A 16,596-nucleotide genomic window follows, 5' to 3' on the forward strand; every position below is an offset into this window, starting at 1 on the left:
TTCATTTAATCCCCATGGAAACACAAACTCAGGAGTCTACAGTTAGTCTTAAGACTTACTGGACCAACGGGCCTGCCTCTGCTTATATTTTAAAATATACAGAAGGTCCTGTCCAAATAAATACTACAGGCTTTGGGTAGCGGTGGACAAGAGGACGATCTTTCTAGCATACTAGGAATTCTATAAGAAAATAGTTTGGAAATCAGTTCGTATCAAAGACACAAGGTATCAGTTAAGGGCAGCCTAACTTTTTAATGACTCTTGAAAGTATCAGCTAAATGTTGATTCCCGGCATTTTTTTTTTAAAAAAACACAATTGCCGCCTTAACGGCATTGGGAAAAAAATAATACTAAAAGGGCTTCCTTTCCCCGCCGCCTCCGAAGCATGCGCATTAGTGAAAGCAGTATCCATCAGGAAAGTGTGCAGGCGGAAGGATACGCGAAGACTCTGCGCTGAGGCTAGAGGGATATATACGGAGGCTCCACCCCGTTGTGACTCATTCTGCTCCTGTCACAAATTTAGGATTTGAGTTTTAGAGCGCCGGTGAGGCACGCGAGATCGAGGACATGGCTTTCTAGGGCGGCGTGGATCCCGAAGGAAAACTAGCGTGTCTTGCACGCTGCAACAGAACAAGCAAGATGGAGTAAGTAAAATGTTGGGATGCTGTCTCTTTCCATTCACCTTTTCCCGGCCCACTCTCGGAAAAAAGGGGCGGGGGGGTCGCTTAGGATGGCAGAAAGGCTCTTGCAAACCCTGCGGGGGTGGGTGGGTGGGGATGGGGATAACCGAAGGAAAAGTAACGAAGCGGAGGCGACACGTTCAGGATGGTGAGATTTTCCAGATCTCCGTACAGATGCAGAGTAGCAACGCTATGTTTCCTCTCCTCCCTAAGTCCCCCCCCCGCTCCTCCTCCGTTTCCTAGCATGCTAAAACCTGTTTGTCTGCCCGCCCCTCTTTCCATCGGGGAGTACAGTAAGACATTCCGCTCTCTGGGGAAGGAAGCAGATGCGGCTTGCGTAACCCCACTGAGAAAAGCCGGGCCGCCAGCGGAGCCTTTGTGTGACCGCAGGGCTGTCACTGCCTCTTCCCGCAAACATGCGTGTCTACACCTGCCACTACGCCCTCGCATCTTCAGAGGTCTTGGACCAAACTTCCATAAAAGTTATGCTGGCTGAGCATTATGGGAGTTGAAATCCAACACGTGGGTGGGAGGGTTCCAATTGTTAGAAGTGTGGTGCTTGCAGTACTGATGCAGGGAGCAAAGCTCATTGTCCCCGTTGCATGCTTTCCCTGGTATTTTGAAGAGTCCGACGCCCTTAATTTGGCTACCGTTTTGCTGGGCCTAGTTGTAATTAGATACCTATTACAACATGCAGTCCTTGACTTATGACTTCATTTAGTGACCGTTCAAAGTTACAATGACACTGAAAAAAGTTACTTATGACTGATTCTCACACTTATCACCGCTGCAGCATCCCCATGGTCATATGATCAAACTTCCGGCAATTGGCATTATATTTAAGATGGTTGCAGTGTCCTGGGGTCATGTGATTGCCATCTATGACCTTCCCAGCTGACCTCTGACAACAGACGTCAATGGGGAAAGCCAGATTTGCTTAATGGCCACGTGATTCACTCAGCTGCACTGTTTCACTTAACTGTGGTAAAAAGATCATAACATGGGGTGTGACTCTCTTAACAACTGCAACAGAAAGTTTGGGCCTAATTGTGGTCATAAATCAAGGACTACCTGCAGAGGGTATTGTCTCAGCCTAGTTATGTATCTGTAATTGGCCTGTCAACAGAGGCCTGTTCTACAGATCATTTCACACAAGTTGATTGCAGCACAGAACAAAGTGCTAAGATTTTTGCTACAGGTAAAACAGAGCCTTGGTGGAGCAGTGGGCTAATGCCTCCTTAAGTAACACCAGCTGCCTGCAATTAGTGCAGGTTTGAGTCCCACCAGGCTCAAGGTTGACTCAGCCTTCCGAGGTAGGTAAAATGAGGACCCAGATTGTTGGGGGCAATAAGCTGACTTTGTAATAATGCCGCTGGGGGGGGGGAAAGCCCTAATAAGCAGGCATATACATAGAATGAAGGCCATTGCTAAGCACATTGATTTGTGCTTTAGATTGTAAGCCGCCCTGAGTCTTCGGAGAAGGGCGGGATATAAATGGGATTAAAAAAAATAAAAAAAATCCTGTCTGATCTGTTCTACAAATAAAAATAAATCTTGGCTAGTGATTTGATTGAGGAAATATTTCTATCGCTTTCCAGGTCCCCTTTTGCCGCCGCCACCACCACTACCACTATCCTTGCCTGCAGGAGCAGAGCCACGTCTTGCCTGCTACGTACAAATCCTGCACTGAACCTGAGTGATCACCAATATAATGTCTCTGCTGGCAGCACTGACCCTGGACCTGGACCTGACCATGATCCCAGCTAGCACCATGTCCTGCAGGCCGGAGCTGCTCAAGCACCGGCTGCCCCATGCCGGTCACAGTGAGCTGCTACCCGGACCTGTGGATCAGGGCTTTGTCCTCGGCATGGAGCGCCCAGTGCTAACAGGTGACCAGTTGGAGTGAGAATAGAATAAATCCTGGAATTTGAGAAAATTTACATGTATAAAAGGCAAGGAATATTCTCTTTAGGGACAGAAGATTAATACTAGTTTGCTAGGCTATTTTAATATAGTTGAGTGCTAACATTGTGAAAGGTCCCTCATAGTGTTGGGATGATAGTAAAGACTTAAAGATGAATCCATTTAGTTATCTGAGGCCTAATGCATGGTCAATTGATAGCTTTTTTTCAATCTGGAACCAAGGGTAAGGATACAAATTCAGATGATTAGGAGACGGCAGGAAAGAGTAGGCATCTTGAATTTTTTTGCTCTTATCTAGATGTATAAATTTTTGCAGCCCAAATTTGACAGTTAAGCAAGGAAAAAAAATAGGGCTTTTAATAGTTTTTCAATATTCCCTCCCTTAGCTTCTTTCCCCATCACCACTACTTTGGCTTCTGTTTACCCCATATTATAATTTCATTGTTCCTATACTAATTCAGATAACACATTTCTCTGAAATATTCCATACATATTGTAACAAGCTGTTTTTCTGGTACGTTTCTGAAAATGCACATGAACATCCAAGTTTACTTTCTTGTTTTAAGTTGTGGTTTTATCTGGTTTTGCTTTGCTACTCCCTAGGCGATGGCTTCTCAGACTGGATGACGGAACGCACAGACCTGGCCACGCTCCTGAGTGTGTCAGGGGAGTCCTCGCCACTCTCACTGCCCTCTCCTCCTGCTCCGGACCTGGAGGCCATGGCCTCACTGCTCAAAAAAGAGTTGGAGCAGATGGAGGATTATTTCTTGGAGGAAACTCTCTCACCTGATCAGGTAGCACCCAGCACCCCTCCCTCTGATGGGAATTTTCACTTTCCTTTTGGTGATGGCTTCCATTCACTGGACCACCACCACCACCACAGTACACCTGCACCCTTGCAAACCTTGGATTCAAGTTGCTTAGAATTGTTGGAGCTCTATGGTGGGGAAACGCCTGCTGAGCTCCCCCTGCAGGGCAATGAATTATGTGCCTCAGTACAGCAATCACTTGTGCTAACGCCTAAAGGGGATCGACGCCAAAAGAAGAGAGATCAGAACAAGACAGCAGCCCTGCGGTACCGTCAGCGTAAACGAGCCGAACACGAAGCATTGGGGGACGAGTGCCAGGCCTTGGAGGCACGCAATCGTGATCTGCGAGAGAAAGCAGAATCTATTGAGAGAGAGATCCAGTACGTCAAGGACCTGCTCATTGAAGTATACAAGGCACGCAGTCAGCGCTTGCGTACCACCCCCTAGTGGCAAGGAGTCCTCCCTCTACCCTCGTGAAATGAAAAATTCATGTGGGGGAGAGCGATGGAACAGTGTATATAGAACAGAACAAGCATGTTAGAAATTATGTTTGGGAAATGTTGGCACTTTAGTAGCCTGCATTACCCTTTGGGGTAGGAGATAGTGTGTAATGCAAGACGGATGCAGAGATGTAGAGAAAAGGAATGATGTAGGAAGGAGAGAGTGAATCTAGTTTGAAAGAAATTGGTACTGCTGTTGTAGGAAAGAACTAAGATTAGCCTGTTTGTGGCGACTACCAGGATTATCAGGGAAAGCTGTATTGGGATGGTGTCCTTCCCCCCCTCCCCCCCAACCTAGACAATAGTCCTGAAGCTGTGTAATAACTTTTTTATGTAGACTTTATAGAATTTAAGCTACCTGTACCTAACTATGCACTAATAAACACTTATTTTAAACACTTGATTGAGTCAAATTTACAGATGTCCCAGGAAGATGTCTCAAACCACATAAACAGGAATTTAAAAATATCAAGGTTTATTTATACACTATCACCAACTTAAGTTTCATACCTGATCAAAGAAATTCATTCAGCTGGGAAACAACAGTTGCCATTTTACTCTCTATCCCAAACTTAACACACATCAGTTATGTTCAGTACTATGACCTCATGCCAAAAAACTTCAATTAGAAAAACTTTAGTAGAAATCATAATCTTTTTCCAGTGACAGTTGATTTAGGATCTGCTGCTGCATCCGATAAAGTTCAGCTACCTGTATTAAGAGAAAGGTGGCTGAATATTTGTACATAAAAATTGTAGGATGGTCTCTTGTCCTAAAGTTGTAGTTTGCTTACCTGCTTATCTCTCTCTCTCTCTCTCTCTCTCACACACACACACACACTTCTATTTTACCATGAACCCCACCCCATGCCAATTTTTTCATTTAGAGAATTGAACAATGTGGGTAATCTGAAGCTCAATCCAAAAGGATGGGAATGTTGTCCATGCCCACATTTGCCTCTTTTAGCACTTTCAGCAAAACACTATTAAAAACACAAAAAAACAGCCCTAGACTTCAAAAATTACTTAGTCTGTCTTCTCATGATTACAGGTAATAATACAAAAGGACATGAATCCAACTTTGCATATACTGAAAACAATTCTTGGCTGATTCATTTATACTAATTGAATTTATATATAGATATCTTGCCATCTTTACCTGAGAACTGCTAGTGGCTTCCTCTGGTTTCTTATCATCTCGGGTGCGCTGGAATCTGGGAAAACGTAAGGAGATGCCCTTTTCTTCATCCACCTGCATGGAATAATAAATTATCCTTGAAGTTTCATAAAGCCTCCTTCAAAAGGGTGTTTTTTGGGCAGTGAAGAGAAATGGTTAATTACTATGTCCCTTCCCTGTAATTTCTTTTGTTAGCAAAGATAACTAGATCTTTAAAAATCCAATTACTATTTAATCCATTCACAAGGCTATAACTTCTGGGGGCAACTTTGGTATCTCTCTCTCTCTCTCTCTCTCTCTCTCACACACACACACACACACACACTATACTGAAGCAACCATATTCAAATATAAAAATTTATTAAGGCATTGGTGATAATAGTATTTATTGTTTCAACTTTGCAAAACCTTATTTATCTATGGCACAGACTGAAATATTATAATGTAATACATAGCCTGTAAATTTACATACTTTGGCATGTGTAACAGCAGAGGTGAGATGCTTATATGAGATCAGAAACACTCATTGATCATTTTCGAGGCACGCACTATATGATTTGTTAGAGGAGAAAAACCAGCACTACCAAAATGACTTCACTAGTTTCTGAAACAATGAGATCTGAAGTCTCTTGGAAAGGCTTTGAGTTTATGAGTTGTGCAAAGGGCTTCAAATCCACCAGATCTTACCAAATCCTTGAACATGCTTCTAGCATTAATAAAGTTACATTAGGTTAAGAGCAAATTCTAAAGTTATTTCCCCATTACAGGTGGTCCTTAATTAATGATCATTCAGTGACCAAAGTTGTGATAGAGTTGAACAAGCGGCACTTATGACTTGTCACTGAAGTTCTGGCCATTGCAGCATCTTCATGTGATTGCAACCTGCATGCTTGGTGCCGACTTGCAATTATGACGTTGCAGTGTGCTACAGTCTCATGATCATCATTTGTGCCCTTTGCAGGCTTCCTACAAGCAAAATCAATAGGGAAGCTGGCAGGAGGTTGAAAATATATATCTTTGCTTAATTGGGGGGGGGGATTTGCTTAATGATGGCAACCAGGAAGTGCTGGAATGGACATTGCTAAGTGACATGATCACATGTCGCGTTTTATGACTGCACCACTTAGTGCCCAATCTCAATTCCCATTGTAAACCGTTATTTAGTGTTTTATTTTTTTTTCTACCCAGTCATTTTCTACCCTACAGCATTTGGAAATGTAGTATTTCAAATTGAGTATCAAAAACATACATAATTATGGTAATTTTACACATTCAAACCATCAAATAAAATTTAAACTTTGAGATTACAGCCTGATCACCCACAATACAGTTCTCCTTCATTTCCTTACAGTATAGATTAGTGAACAGTTGTTACTTATATTTAAATATATGCATTACAAGTTAAACATTTGTACCTTTTATATAAAAGTAAACTAAATTGTTCCAGTAATTAGGGCCTATACAAATTATAACAGTAACAGACATTTCTAATTTTAAAATGCCATTTCAACAGCTGAAGATGTTAGAAACTTTCCTTAGAAAATGCTGAAAATGTGTTGAAATTGCTACAGAATACTGAACTAATACTGCCAGAGAACTGTGATCTCAAAATATTTCCTAGTAATGATAGCCAATTAACAGTTTATACAGTATTTACAGTACGTACAAATTAAGTCCTTGCTATAAATACATAGATGCCTTCCAATGTCACCCATCACTCACCAAACCTGATGCTGCTCTGTGGATGGGAGAAATGGATAAATCAGCACACTTCACTTCCCAAACATGCTGGGCTTCCAACCAGTGATCAGGTTCAGCTGTTCTACCCCAACGATAGTATGGTCGTGGCTTTGGAATCACGTAGTCCTGTAATGCAGACTATGGTGAGTAGTAAGAATATGTGACCCTCTTGAAACATTCTACCTCACATATAGCATACTTTTTGACACAGAACCTGAAATACAGCCCAAATCCTCTGAACATCTTGTATGATAGGCCATTTCCAGTTCAAAATGGGCTATTTCAAACCCAGTATTGAGCTTTTTGTTTTGCAGTCCTACCTTGAGTGAGCTATGGAATTTCTCTAAGTCCTCATCCGAGAATCCAGTGCCAATCTGAGAAGGGATAAAGGGTAAGTGGCAATTAGATACAAATAACTAAATGTCTATCATTTGTCTTGAGGGACAAGGAAACATAGTATGGAAAATATAAAAGCTACCAATTTTATACTTCAGTTATTATTTACTGTGTGTTTCCTTTGTAGTACTGGTAGTTTTCCCCTTCTTTATCCCAGTAAGATAAACTGTCATTACAGCAATCTCATTTTATAGATTCTAATTAGAATGGGCAGGGCCATTTTGGTCTAGTGGTAAAAAACACTAGGCTAAAAACTAGGACACCATGCATTCTAATCCTGCCTTAGCCACAAAACCAGCTGAGTAATTTTGACACTCTTGCTCAGCCCTAGGAAAAAAGGCAACAGCAAATCACTTTTCAAAAACAATATTGTAGGTTTGGAAGGATCTTGGAAATCTTCCATTACAGCCCCCTCCCTCCCCACACCCAATGCAGGAATTTTCAGACCATCCTGGACAAATGGCTGTTCTTTTTTCCCCCCTGAAAATCTCCAGTGACTGAGCACTAAATGTTGCCAAGAAAACTGCAAAGACTTGTCATTGAGACAAGACTGACTCAAAGGTACACACAATCCTCTTCCACAATTAAGGTCAGGGCAACTGATGCTATTCAGTACCAAAAGTTTATAACCTGTAAATCAATAATCAAAATCTCCTAAAAGTGCTAGTCTAAAATTCTTACTTTGCAGATGCTCTGGAACTCTTCACTTTCCTCATCATAACATGCTAGCAGGAAACCTCCATACGTGCCTGCGCGTTTGCCCTTGCCCAAGTAGGCACCAATCACCACCAGGTCAAGGGTGTCACCAACACCTTCCAGATAATCTTTTTTAAGCTGGTATGGGAAACAGGTATTAATGGAGTAAGTCAACTGCTGAACAGGGACAGAACCAACATCTAGACAGGTTTTTCTAGTACTGGAAGGCGAATGTTAAGTAGGGGAAAATAATTTGGAATAAAACTTTTATTATTTGCATTCCTTATTCCTGACCATTCTGGGCTCTTTTATTCAAACTGAGAAACAAGTAAAATGGCAAATAAAATACCACCCATCCTTGAACAAGAACATGGGCAATTTGGGGAAGGGGTCACAAACTCCAATCCTGCCACAAATCAGCACAGTTAAGCAATTGTATCACATAGTATTTAAGGCTAAGTAAGCATTCAGTTCTTACCTTCCGCCAATTGTGTGACCTCTTTGCAATTTCATATGTGGCATCCACTTCCAGTGTTTTCACCATTAACCCTTCACATGAATCTGAGGAAGGCAAAACAATTTATTATCTTCTGTAGCATGTTATTATCCAATTTTACTATTCTAAAAAGCGTAGGGTTGAAATAAACAAATGATTCACTTTTTTATTCTCACAGCTGCACTGACCCTAGCTTGTCCATTTCTGAAAGAGATGGGCAATAAATCAAAAATAAACAAACAAATCCATAGAGGTACAAAGTTAAGATGGTAAACATCATTCTTATAAATGTTAAGACTCTGCAATATTGGCTTTCATTTGATGCTCAACAGAAGGTTGAGTTTTATGAGAATAATACTAAAAGAAACATATGTATCAGCTACACAATACCTTTGATAGAGCGTTCCAGAAATTCTGCTATCTCATCAACATTACTAGTGTCCATGGAAGTGGCAAAAAGGAATTGGCCTTCAACCTCAGTGAAAGAATTATGCAGTAAGGTCCGGCGCTGAGACAGAGGTTTCTGGACTAAAGACTAAAATGCAGATAATTATATATTTAAAAAGAAGGTACCAAGCAGGGACTTCAAGAGAGTAAGGAAAATACAGAGGTACCGTATATACTTGAGTATAAGCCGAATTTTTCAGCCCACTTTTTGGGCTGAAAAATTCTACTTCGGCTTATACTCCAGTCAACACCTCCCCAAACCTCCCCAAACGTCGGCAGGTCTCCGTTCCTCCTGCCGACGTTTGGGGAGGTTTGGGCACCTCCCCAAACCTCCCCAGGTCTCCGTTCCTCCGCGCAGACCTGCCGAGGTTTGGGGAGGTTTGGGCGCCTCCCCAAACCTCCCCAGGTCTCCGTTCCTCCTGCCGACGTTTGGGGAGGCCATTTAGCTGCCATTCAAAACAACCAACACCCCAAAACTACAAATAACCTCTTTCAAATTTATGACAAATGCAGCACTCCAGTGGTCATTCACACTTACCACAGACCCTGGGGATGTTGCGCTGTCCTCCCCTGCCCGTCTTCCCCTGCAGCACTTAGGCCTGCTCCCCAGGACTCCTGGAAGCAGCTGCGAACAATTCCTTGCTAAAATGGCGGCTACTTTCAGAGCCTTCTCCGCTGCAAAGCTCTCCTTCTCTAGGCCTTGGACTCCCTCCTGGCTGAAGAGTAGATGAACCAAGCCAGCAAGGAGACAAAATGTTTCTGCAGCTGTTTTTCCTCTGAAGTTTTTTTTTTTTAAAGTAATCTCCGAAGGTTATGCCAGAAAATGGAGGACGCTGGGTCTTTGCAAGCTTTAGCTGTCCGCCTGGCTGCCTGAAGGCCGCCCTTTTCAGGCAGTCTGACAGACAGCTAAAACTTGCAAAGACCCAGCGTCCTCCATTTTCTGGCACAACTTTTAGGGATTTATTATTATTATTCCTACTACTACTATTACTACTACTACTACTTCAGGAGTAAAAAGTTGCAGAAAAAAATTCTCTCCTTACTAGCTTAGTTCCTCTACTCTTCCATCTGGAGCCAAGGTAAGATTTTAAAAAGGGATATTGGTTGGAAGGCAGAGGGAGAGTTTAGTTTTAGCATCTAAAAAAAGGGGGGGGGAAATCAGCGAGTACATCCCAACCAGCTTTTTATGTTTTTGTTATTGAAGAAATATGGGGGAGGGGGAGGGGTTCTGGGGTGGGTTGGGGAGGGGATAATATTGTAACTTCAATAAAAATTTTCAATAAAAAAAAGAAATATGGCTTTCTGGGGGAAGGTGGGGAGGGCGTTAAGGAAGGAAAGGGTTTTTGGAAGCTCGTCCTGAAGCTGCCTTTTGTGCAAGGGGCCTTTTCTCAAAGCCTAGAGAGGCAGCTTTGTTGCCTCCCCGTAGACAGCTGATGGGCGAACACCAAAAGCTCCAAAAGGCTAGGGAACTAGTCCCAGAACACCTTGGTAGGAGGAAGGGCAGAGGCAGAATTGGGAAAGAGGTAAGACAGGGTTTTCCTTCCCAGATGTTTCTCTTTGGCAAGACAGCCAGCTGTGCTGAAGCCCAGTATCTGGGGGTGGGGGAGACCTGAGGCAGGCGGGCTGGTGCTTGCATTAGGCCTCCCAGGATCTCCCCCACCCTCAATTAATGACCAGTGCACTCTTTAATGAATGCACTGAGGAGAATACGTATGGCTGGTCATTACTTGAGGCAGTTCATTTAACATTATTTAATGGCAGTCTCCATTAGGGTCACAACCTGAAGACTATCTGTGCAATACTTATCAACAGAATGTGTGGCTGGTACAGTCTATGACATATCTGTTTTTTCCCCCTCCTAAGCTTATACAAAAGCTAACAGATGTAGCAGAAGAATGCCAAAGCAATCAACTAAAGAAGTTGAAAGAGATTTGTGAAAGGTAAAAACTACTTAACAATTCTTTTGACTACCATTCTAGATGTACTTGGAGGGGAATAATCCCCTGTCAGGACAGAGGGAGTCACTTCTGGGTGAATGTGTATAATGAGACCTGGGGAGGTTTGGGGAGGCGCCCAAACCTCCCCAAACTTCGGCAGGAGGAACGGAGACCTGGGGAGGTTTGGGGAGGTTTGGGGAGGCGCCCAAACCTCCCCAAACGTTGGCAGGTCTGCGCGGAGGAACGGAGACCTGCCGACGTTTGGGGAGGTTTGGGGAGGTGCGCGCGTACCTCCCCAAACCTCCCCAAACTTCGGCAGGTCTCCGGACGGCGGCGGCTTGGGAGAGGTGCGCGCGATCCTGGAAGTACCGAAGCCTCGGCCGCGCGCAAGTCCTCGGTAAGCTCCGGGCGGTCACTTGCTTCGCGTCTCCTGAGGGAAGGGGGGGCGACTGGAACGGGCGTGTTTCCTCGCCTGCTGGGCACCGCGATTTGCCCGGGGAACGCGCGGGCCCCGAATGGCAGCGTGGAGTGAGGAAGCGGACAGCCAGGGCTTCCCCGAGAGCCGCGGCCACACAGGGTATTCCTGTGTATTCAGGCTTGCAAAATGGCGGATCGAGCCTCTGCTGGCGGCAGAGGCTTGCAGAGCGCGGATCCAGCCTCCGAGGCATGCAGAACGGCGGATCGGCTTATACTCGAGTCAACAACTTTTCCCAGTTTTTGGGGGTGAAATTGGGGGTCTCGGCTTATACTCAAGTATATACGGTAATTATAAAAAGAATTGATGATGCAGAAAGACAGAATAAGAGGCAAGATTACTATAAAGCATCAACCATTCATTTTTAGAGAAATACATTTGTTAGACTTACCGTTCCATTAAGGTAGAGCATGTCGAATGCATATATACAAACTTGCACTCGGATTTCTGCAGCATCCACATCCTAAAGAACAATGCCACCATAAGGGAAAAGGAAGGCTAGATATTTATACCACAGAATACTAATTAAAACATTTCTGGTCTAATTTTATTTGCATGATTTTTACATTTTAATAGCTGTTAGAAGAAAAATATTTCTTCGCTATAGTATTTTATTTTCAAAAATTAGACTTCCCAATATATGGTATCTTTCACCTCTCCTCCCCCCATTATCTAAAAAGTAATACGTTTCACTCTAGTTATGATATGCCCTAAAGAAAGGATTATAGATTGTGTTTGATTAACACATTCTAGAACCATCCAGTGATGTTTTACCTTGCGCTTGCGAGTGGTCAATACTTGGAATGGAAGGATCTGTTTTGCAACAGGGTCCCAGGCCACTGCCTCTGCATCCAAAATGCATGATTTCACAGTGCTGTTTTTCACCTGCACAAGAATATAAGTTTAATACAACTGAATTTCTGCATGCTGTAAATTCTCGATCCTGTACCATTCTTTAAAGCATTCCTCCTGCAGGAGACCCACTGACTACTGAAATTGCTCTTGTACCAGCAAAATCATCTCCATGTTGCTCTCTTCTTGTTACATTTCTAAAAGCAATCGCACCTTGGGAACACGGGTGACAATATCAGGGTACTTTGTTGTGTTGTTCTCTTGGTTTCGGCTATAAATATGTACTTCTCCATTCTCTAGAATGTGGATCTGTATGGAAAGAAAGAGTTAACACTGAACAACAAATGGAAAGGAGAATAGAAGTTTCTCTTCTTTGTTCACACCAAACATTGTTACCTGTGCCCGCTCCCCATCATATTTGTATTCACAAGTGAAAGCTGCTTCTTCAAAACGCTTTAATACCTCCCCAATTCCTTTGGTTGGGTGAGCCAGCATGGGCTTCAGGGGAATCCCTGTTGGAGAAAATACACAAAGCTGGGATTTGCAGTAACTGAATGTCTGACTCATTGCACAGTAAAATCTAAGAGAAAGGTAGCAAACATGAAATGATTAAGGAGAAGAAAGTAATTATAAGTATGTTGTAGAATACTGATTTTTTATTAAATCATTTTATTGACAATCTGTACTTTAAAGTGCAAACCACCATAAGGAATAGAATCTGTTTTCTTTTTAAGATGAAAATGCTATAGCAAACGCTTTTGGAGAAGTGCTAGTTCTGTTTAAGGAATAGATTCCTGATTTATCAAGTGCCCCTCTCCCACTAAAATAATTTAAAAATACCTGGAGTGATCTTGCAATACTGAGGCAAGCTCTCCACACCATGCTCCAAAAGGACAGGTACAATGATGTCATAATTTGGTAGTTCACTGAAAACAAATAAATTAAAATTGCAGAGATCTGTGACTAGATTTTGGCTAGCTAAAAATATAAATAATCTAATGTTTGTAGTGGTTTTTGATTGTTCACAGTCCTAGGCTATTAATTCACAAATGATTCAAGCTAATACTATTCCTTTAATATTCTATAAGGCTCCATTGGGGCTTTTTTGGCACTTTCCTGCCTTTTTAAAAAAGTTCTAGACAGCTCAGTGAGAACATAAATCATTACAGGGGGGAAAAATCTGACAGCATTCCAGCTATGTCAGGTACAGCAACTGGATCCAGACATGAAAAGTTCATGTTGACTACTTTATTGTGTGCTACTTAATCTCCCAGACTGCTTGCCTTCCCTTGGGAACAAACAGATAAGGTTCCATGGAACCTAGGAAGGGTTAAACTTAAGTCACTTGCGGCTGCATAAGGACATAAGGCTAATTCTCCACTTGATCTCTCCTATTACCTGGCTGGGTGTTTCCCAGCAATTATACAATCAAAACAAAAAGACAAAAGGAAAATTTATACATAAGTATGTATTGACTGAATTAGACAGAAAACTACTTAGGAAGAGCACGTGTGAATAAGTGAGAGAAAGCGAAAACATAATTGCTCAGCTTTCCTTTTTTATCTATTCACAATTTTTTCTTTACTAGTTAAAAAACAAGAATGACATGATTGAAGCCAGATACACAGTAGCATTTAGTACTGTCTGGGACTTTACCTATTGCAGTTTATGAAAACTGATAGGGGCAATGGAAAGACATTATGACTAATTTATTAATACAAATAATATTCACCAGAAGGCCTGCTTAACTATCAAGGCCCTTTCATCCAGCCAAGCTTTGCGTGCATCTGCAGATTTGCCCTTTGCAGCATCCAAAACATCTGGCGGAAATTCTAGAAGGGGAAGAATATATGCATACTAACTTACATATTAACGATTGAATTCCTTTAGTTAAGATGTGCACATTTTGTATGCTTACTGTGAAAGTACAGAATACTTCACTGGGACTGACCATTAATTCAAAGAAATAATGCAATAGGGACTGGGAACTCTGTTGCTAAGTGGAGTGGTTGTTACGCACAATGTCACATGACTATGCTGACTTATGATGTCAATTCCATTTGAAGTCTTTAAGTGAATCACCACAGGTCATTAAGCAGAATGTCATGTCACTCTGACTTGCTGCCTATTTCCTCACTGACTTTGCTTGTCAGAAGTTAGCTGTGAAAGTTACAACAACCATCACTTCACTGAAGGATGCTGTGACAATTGTAAATGTCCGCCGGTTCCCAAGCACCTGAATTGTAATCATATGACTGAGGACCAATCACAAGTTTTTATTTATAGCACTTTCATTAATTCAAATGGCCAGTGAATGAGTGGTTGGTAAGTGAGGATTACTTATATACTAAATGCCATGGATTTTTAGAAATAAGAGTACTATTTGATTTTTTTTAAGAGAGACTGAATATGCTCCCCATGCCCCTAAAATCATGTTGCAAGGTACTGCTACATTTGTTAATGACTAATTGTATTTTTTGTTCTCTGACTGAAATCTTCAAATTCTGAATTATTTAACAATAATAAAAATAGCTTATACCTTTTAATTAACTCTGATTCAATAGAGAATACAAACTTCCTGTCCTATGGATGACACCAGCTTCCTAGATGGTTCTAAATATATTCAACTCTTTTGCATTAAAATGCCAATCGGGTATTCCTATGTATTGGACAGAACTCCTTAAATTTCCCTTCAGTCAGCATTAGTGCTATTTCCCATTTGCAAACCAAACTTACTTTGTCCTGGGGGAGTGAGTGATGCTGCCTGGGCAAGAGCCGAGAGGACAGACTGCTCCGCTAGCCCAATCCGTAACTTTCCTTCTAGGGACCTGCAATGCACAAAAAACTTTATTACAATACTGAAGAAGTTATATTGATGGCTGAAGGAGACTTTATATATGCGTCACTTTGTGCTTGATGGAAGCAAGAACACTGAGAAATAGAATACTAAGAGTTTGCCACTAACCAACAGTAATATAGAAGAAATAATGATTGTAATAGAGTTTAGGAAATCAATGGAGATAATGCAAACTAAATATCAAGACACATCATTTTAGGAATATAATGTGGGTATATTGAAGTGGGACAAGGAGAACAATTGTGCTACAAGGATAACTGCACTTACCGAGCCACATAACGAGCCTCTGAATGGCGACATGCAACAAACAAAGACTTGATAATGTCAATTTTCTTTTTCATAGACTGAGGAAAAAAGAAACAGAAATAAATTTTCAAATGTATAGGGGGTATAGAAAAGGAGGAAGGATAACTAGGGATAGTAACTTTTAGAAAATTGCATTCCATATAATGAGAGCAACCTCACAAAAAAGGCTCTTCCCATACATACAGGATGAGACAGGGCATTTCAGAAAATAGTTTTACAACCAACCTACTTTTTTGGCAGATAAGCATAAGGGTTGAAAATAAATTTTTCTGGATGATGCTTTCAGAAACTCTATCTTCCTCCAAGCTAGTATTCTATTAGACTGTTTTCAGAAATTATAACATCAATTATTTGTGCCAGATAAACATTAAAGTTAATATCATATATGACATTTAATCAATTGAACCCTTGCTATATCACCTAATAAATCAATACAGTCAGCTCTGTTCCAGAACTGTTAATCTCCTTTCACTCATTACTTACAGAGCTTCCTGCCATATGACCAATTGCTTGGAGTTTGCCAAAGACAGCAGCAGCACCAAGTTTGGGTGGAGCAAACACAGTTCCTTGTGTTGTGCGACTGTTTTCAGCAACTAAACCTAAATCTCCCTTCTCTGCTGCCTCTGCCTTGATTTGGTCCAATTGGCGACCTAGAGAGAAGACGAGACCATATAATCATGTTTTTTTAAAAATATAAAAAAAACCCTGAGACTAATTTATTATTAATTCTTAGTAAAAAGGTAAAGGTAAAAGTTCCCCCGCACATGCGTGCTATTCGTTTCTTAGTACCTTCATCTTTTCAGATAAGATTCAAAATGTTCAACTTTATTACAAGAGCGTACTAGTGTTTGTTCTATTGGCAGCTATTGCCTAATGTTACTTCTCCTAGGAAGATTATAAATGGACAGACTCACCTGTGGCCTGGGCCAGAGCTTTCATGAGGATGTTTTTGCCAATGCCTAATTCTAGGCCCTCATATGCTGGACCTAACCGATTGAGACAGAGGTAGACACTGGGAAGCAGGTCTTGTGGAGATAGGACAATTGCAGAACGAAAGAGATTGCTTAGGGTCTCTATAATTTTCAACCTAGAAAGAAAGAGATGTATGATTTTTGAAGACAAGACTGAATGCTACAACTATCCTTATTCTGTAATATGTAGCAAGGCATCTTACCGGGCAGATTCTTCCTCAATAAATTCAAAAGTACGAGCCACAGCCATGTATGGTATCCTATCAAAAGAATTAGCATAACAGCGACATTTAAAACTGTGAAACTGAAATGCATCATCCAGAAGTAGTAGAACA

At 41.6% G+C, this 16,596-nt stretch overlaps 2 protein-coding genes across 3 annotated transcripts in view; one reads left to right on the top strand and one right to left on the bottom strand.

Moving 5' to 3' along the window:
• Nucleotides 1-503: 503 nt before the first annotated feature.
• ATF5 (activating transcription factor 5) lies at nucleotides 504-4,290 on the top strand. The gene is made up of 3 exons (XM_083379272.1): nucleotides 504-644; nucleotides 2,279-2,569; nucleotides 3,207-4,290. Exons 2-3 carry the CDS (start codon nucleotides 2,392-2,394, stop codon nucleotides 3,857-3,859), a joined length of 831 nt encoding a protein of 276 aa, XP_083235398.1. The 5' UTR covers nucleotides 504-644; nucleotides 2,279-2,391; the 3' UTR covers nucleotides 3,860-4,290.
• Nucleotides 4,291-4,370: 80 nt separating this feature from the next.
• LIG1 (DNA ligase 1) overlaps nucleotides 4,371-16,596 on the bottom strand; it is a 32,093-nt gene continuing 19,867 nt past the window's right edge. For both annotated transcript variants that reach the window (XM_083379198.1, XM_083379197.1), the window contains 18 exons: nucleotides 16,465-16,521; nucleotides 16,205-16,377; nucleotides 15,774-15,940; nucleotides 15,252-15,328; nucleotides 14,864-14,955; nucleotides 13,860-13,959; nucleotides 12,968-13,053; nucleotides 12,524-12,639; nucleotides 12,341-12,436; nucleotides 12,050-12,160; nucleotides 11,667-11,738; nucleotides 8,807-8,951; nucleotides 8,399-8,481; nucleotides 7,906-8,058; nucleotides 7,149-7,202; nucleotides 6,811-6,954; nucleotides 5,071-5,163; nucleotides 4,371-4,623 (listed from right to left, as the gene is read on the bottom strand). In XM_083379198.1, coding sequence (XP_083235324.1) covers nucleotides 4,549-4,623; nucleotides 5,071-5,163; nucleotides 6,811-6,954; nucleotides 7,149-7,202; nucleotides 7,906-8,058; nucleotides 8,399-8,481; nucleotides 8,807-8,951; nucleotides 11,667-11,738; nucleotides 12,050-12,160; nucleotides 12,341-12,436; nucleotides 12,524-12,639; nucleotides 12,968-13,053; nucleotides 13,860-13,959; nucleotides 14,864-14,955; nucleotides 15,252-15,328; nucleotides 15,774-15,940; nucleotides 16,205-16,377; nucleotides 16,465-16,521 — 1,894 coding nt within the window. In that variant the 3' untranslated portion in view covers nucleotides 4,371-4,548. The remainder of the gene's footprint in view (nucleotides 4,624-5,070; nucleotides 5,164-6,810; nucleotides 6,955-7,148; nucleotides 7,203-7,905; nucleotides 8,059-8,398; nucleotides 8,482-8,806; nucleotides 8,952-11,666; nucleotides 11,739-12,049; nucleotides 12,161-12,340; nucleotides 12,437-12,523; nucleotides 12,640-12,967; nucleotides 13,054-13,859; nucleotides 13,960-14,863; nucleotides 14,956-15,251; nucleotides 15,329-15,773; nucleotides 15,941-16,204; nucleotides 16,378-16,464; nucleotides 16,522-16,596) is intronic.

Source organism: Vipera ursinii (genome assembly GCF_947247035.1).
Source record: "Vipera ursinii genome assembly, chromosome: Z".
Lineage (NCBI taxonomy): Eukaryota > Metazoa > Chordata > Lepidosauria > Squamata > Viperidae > Vipera > Vipera ursinii.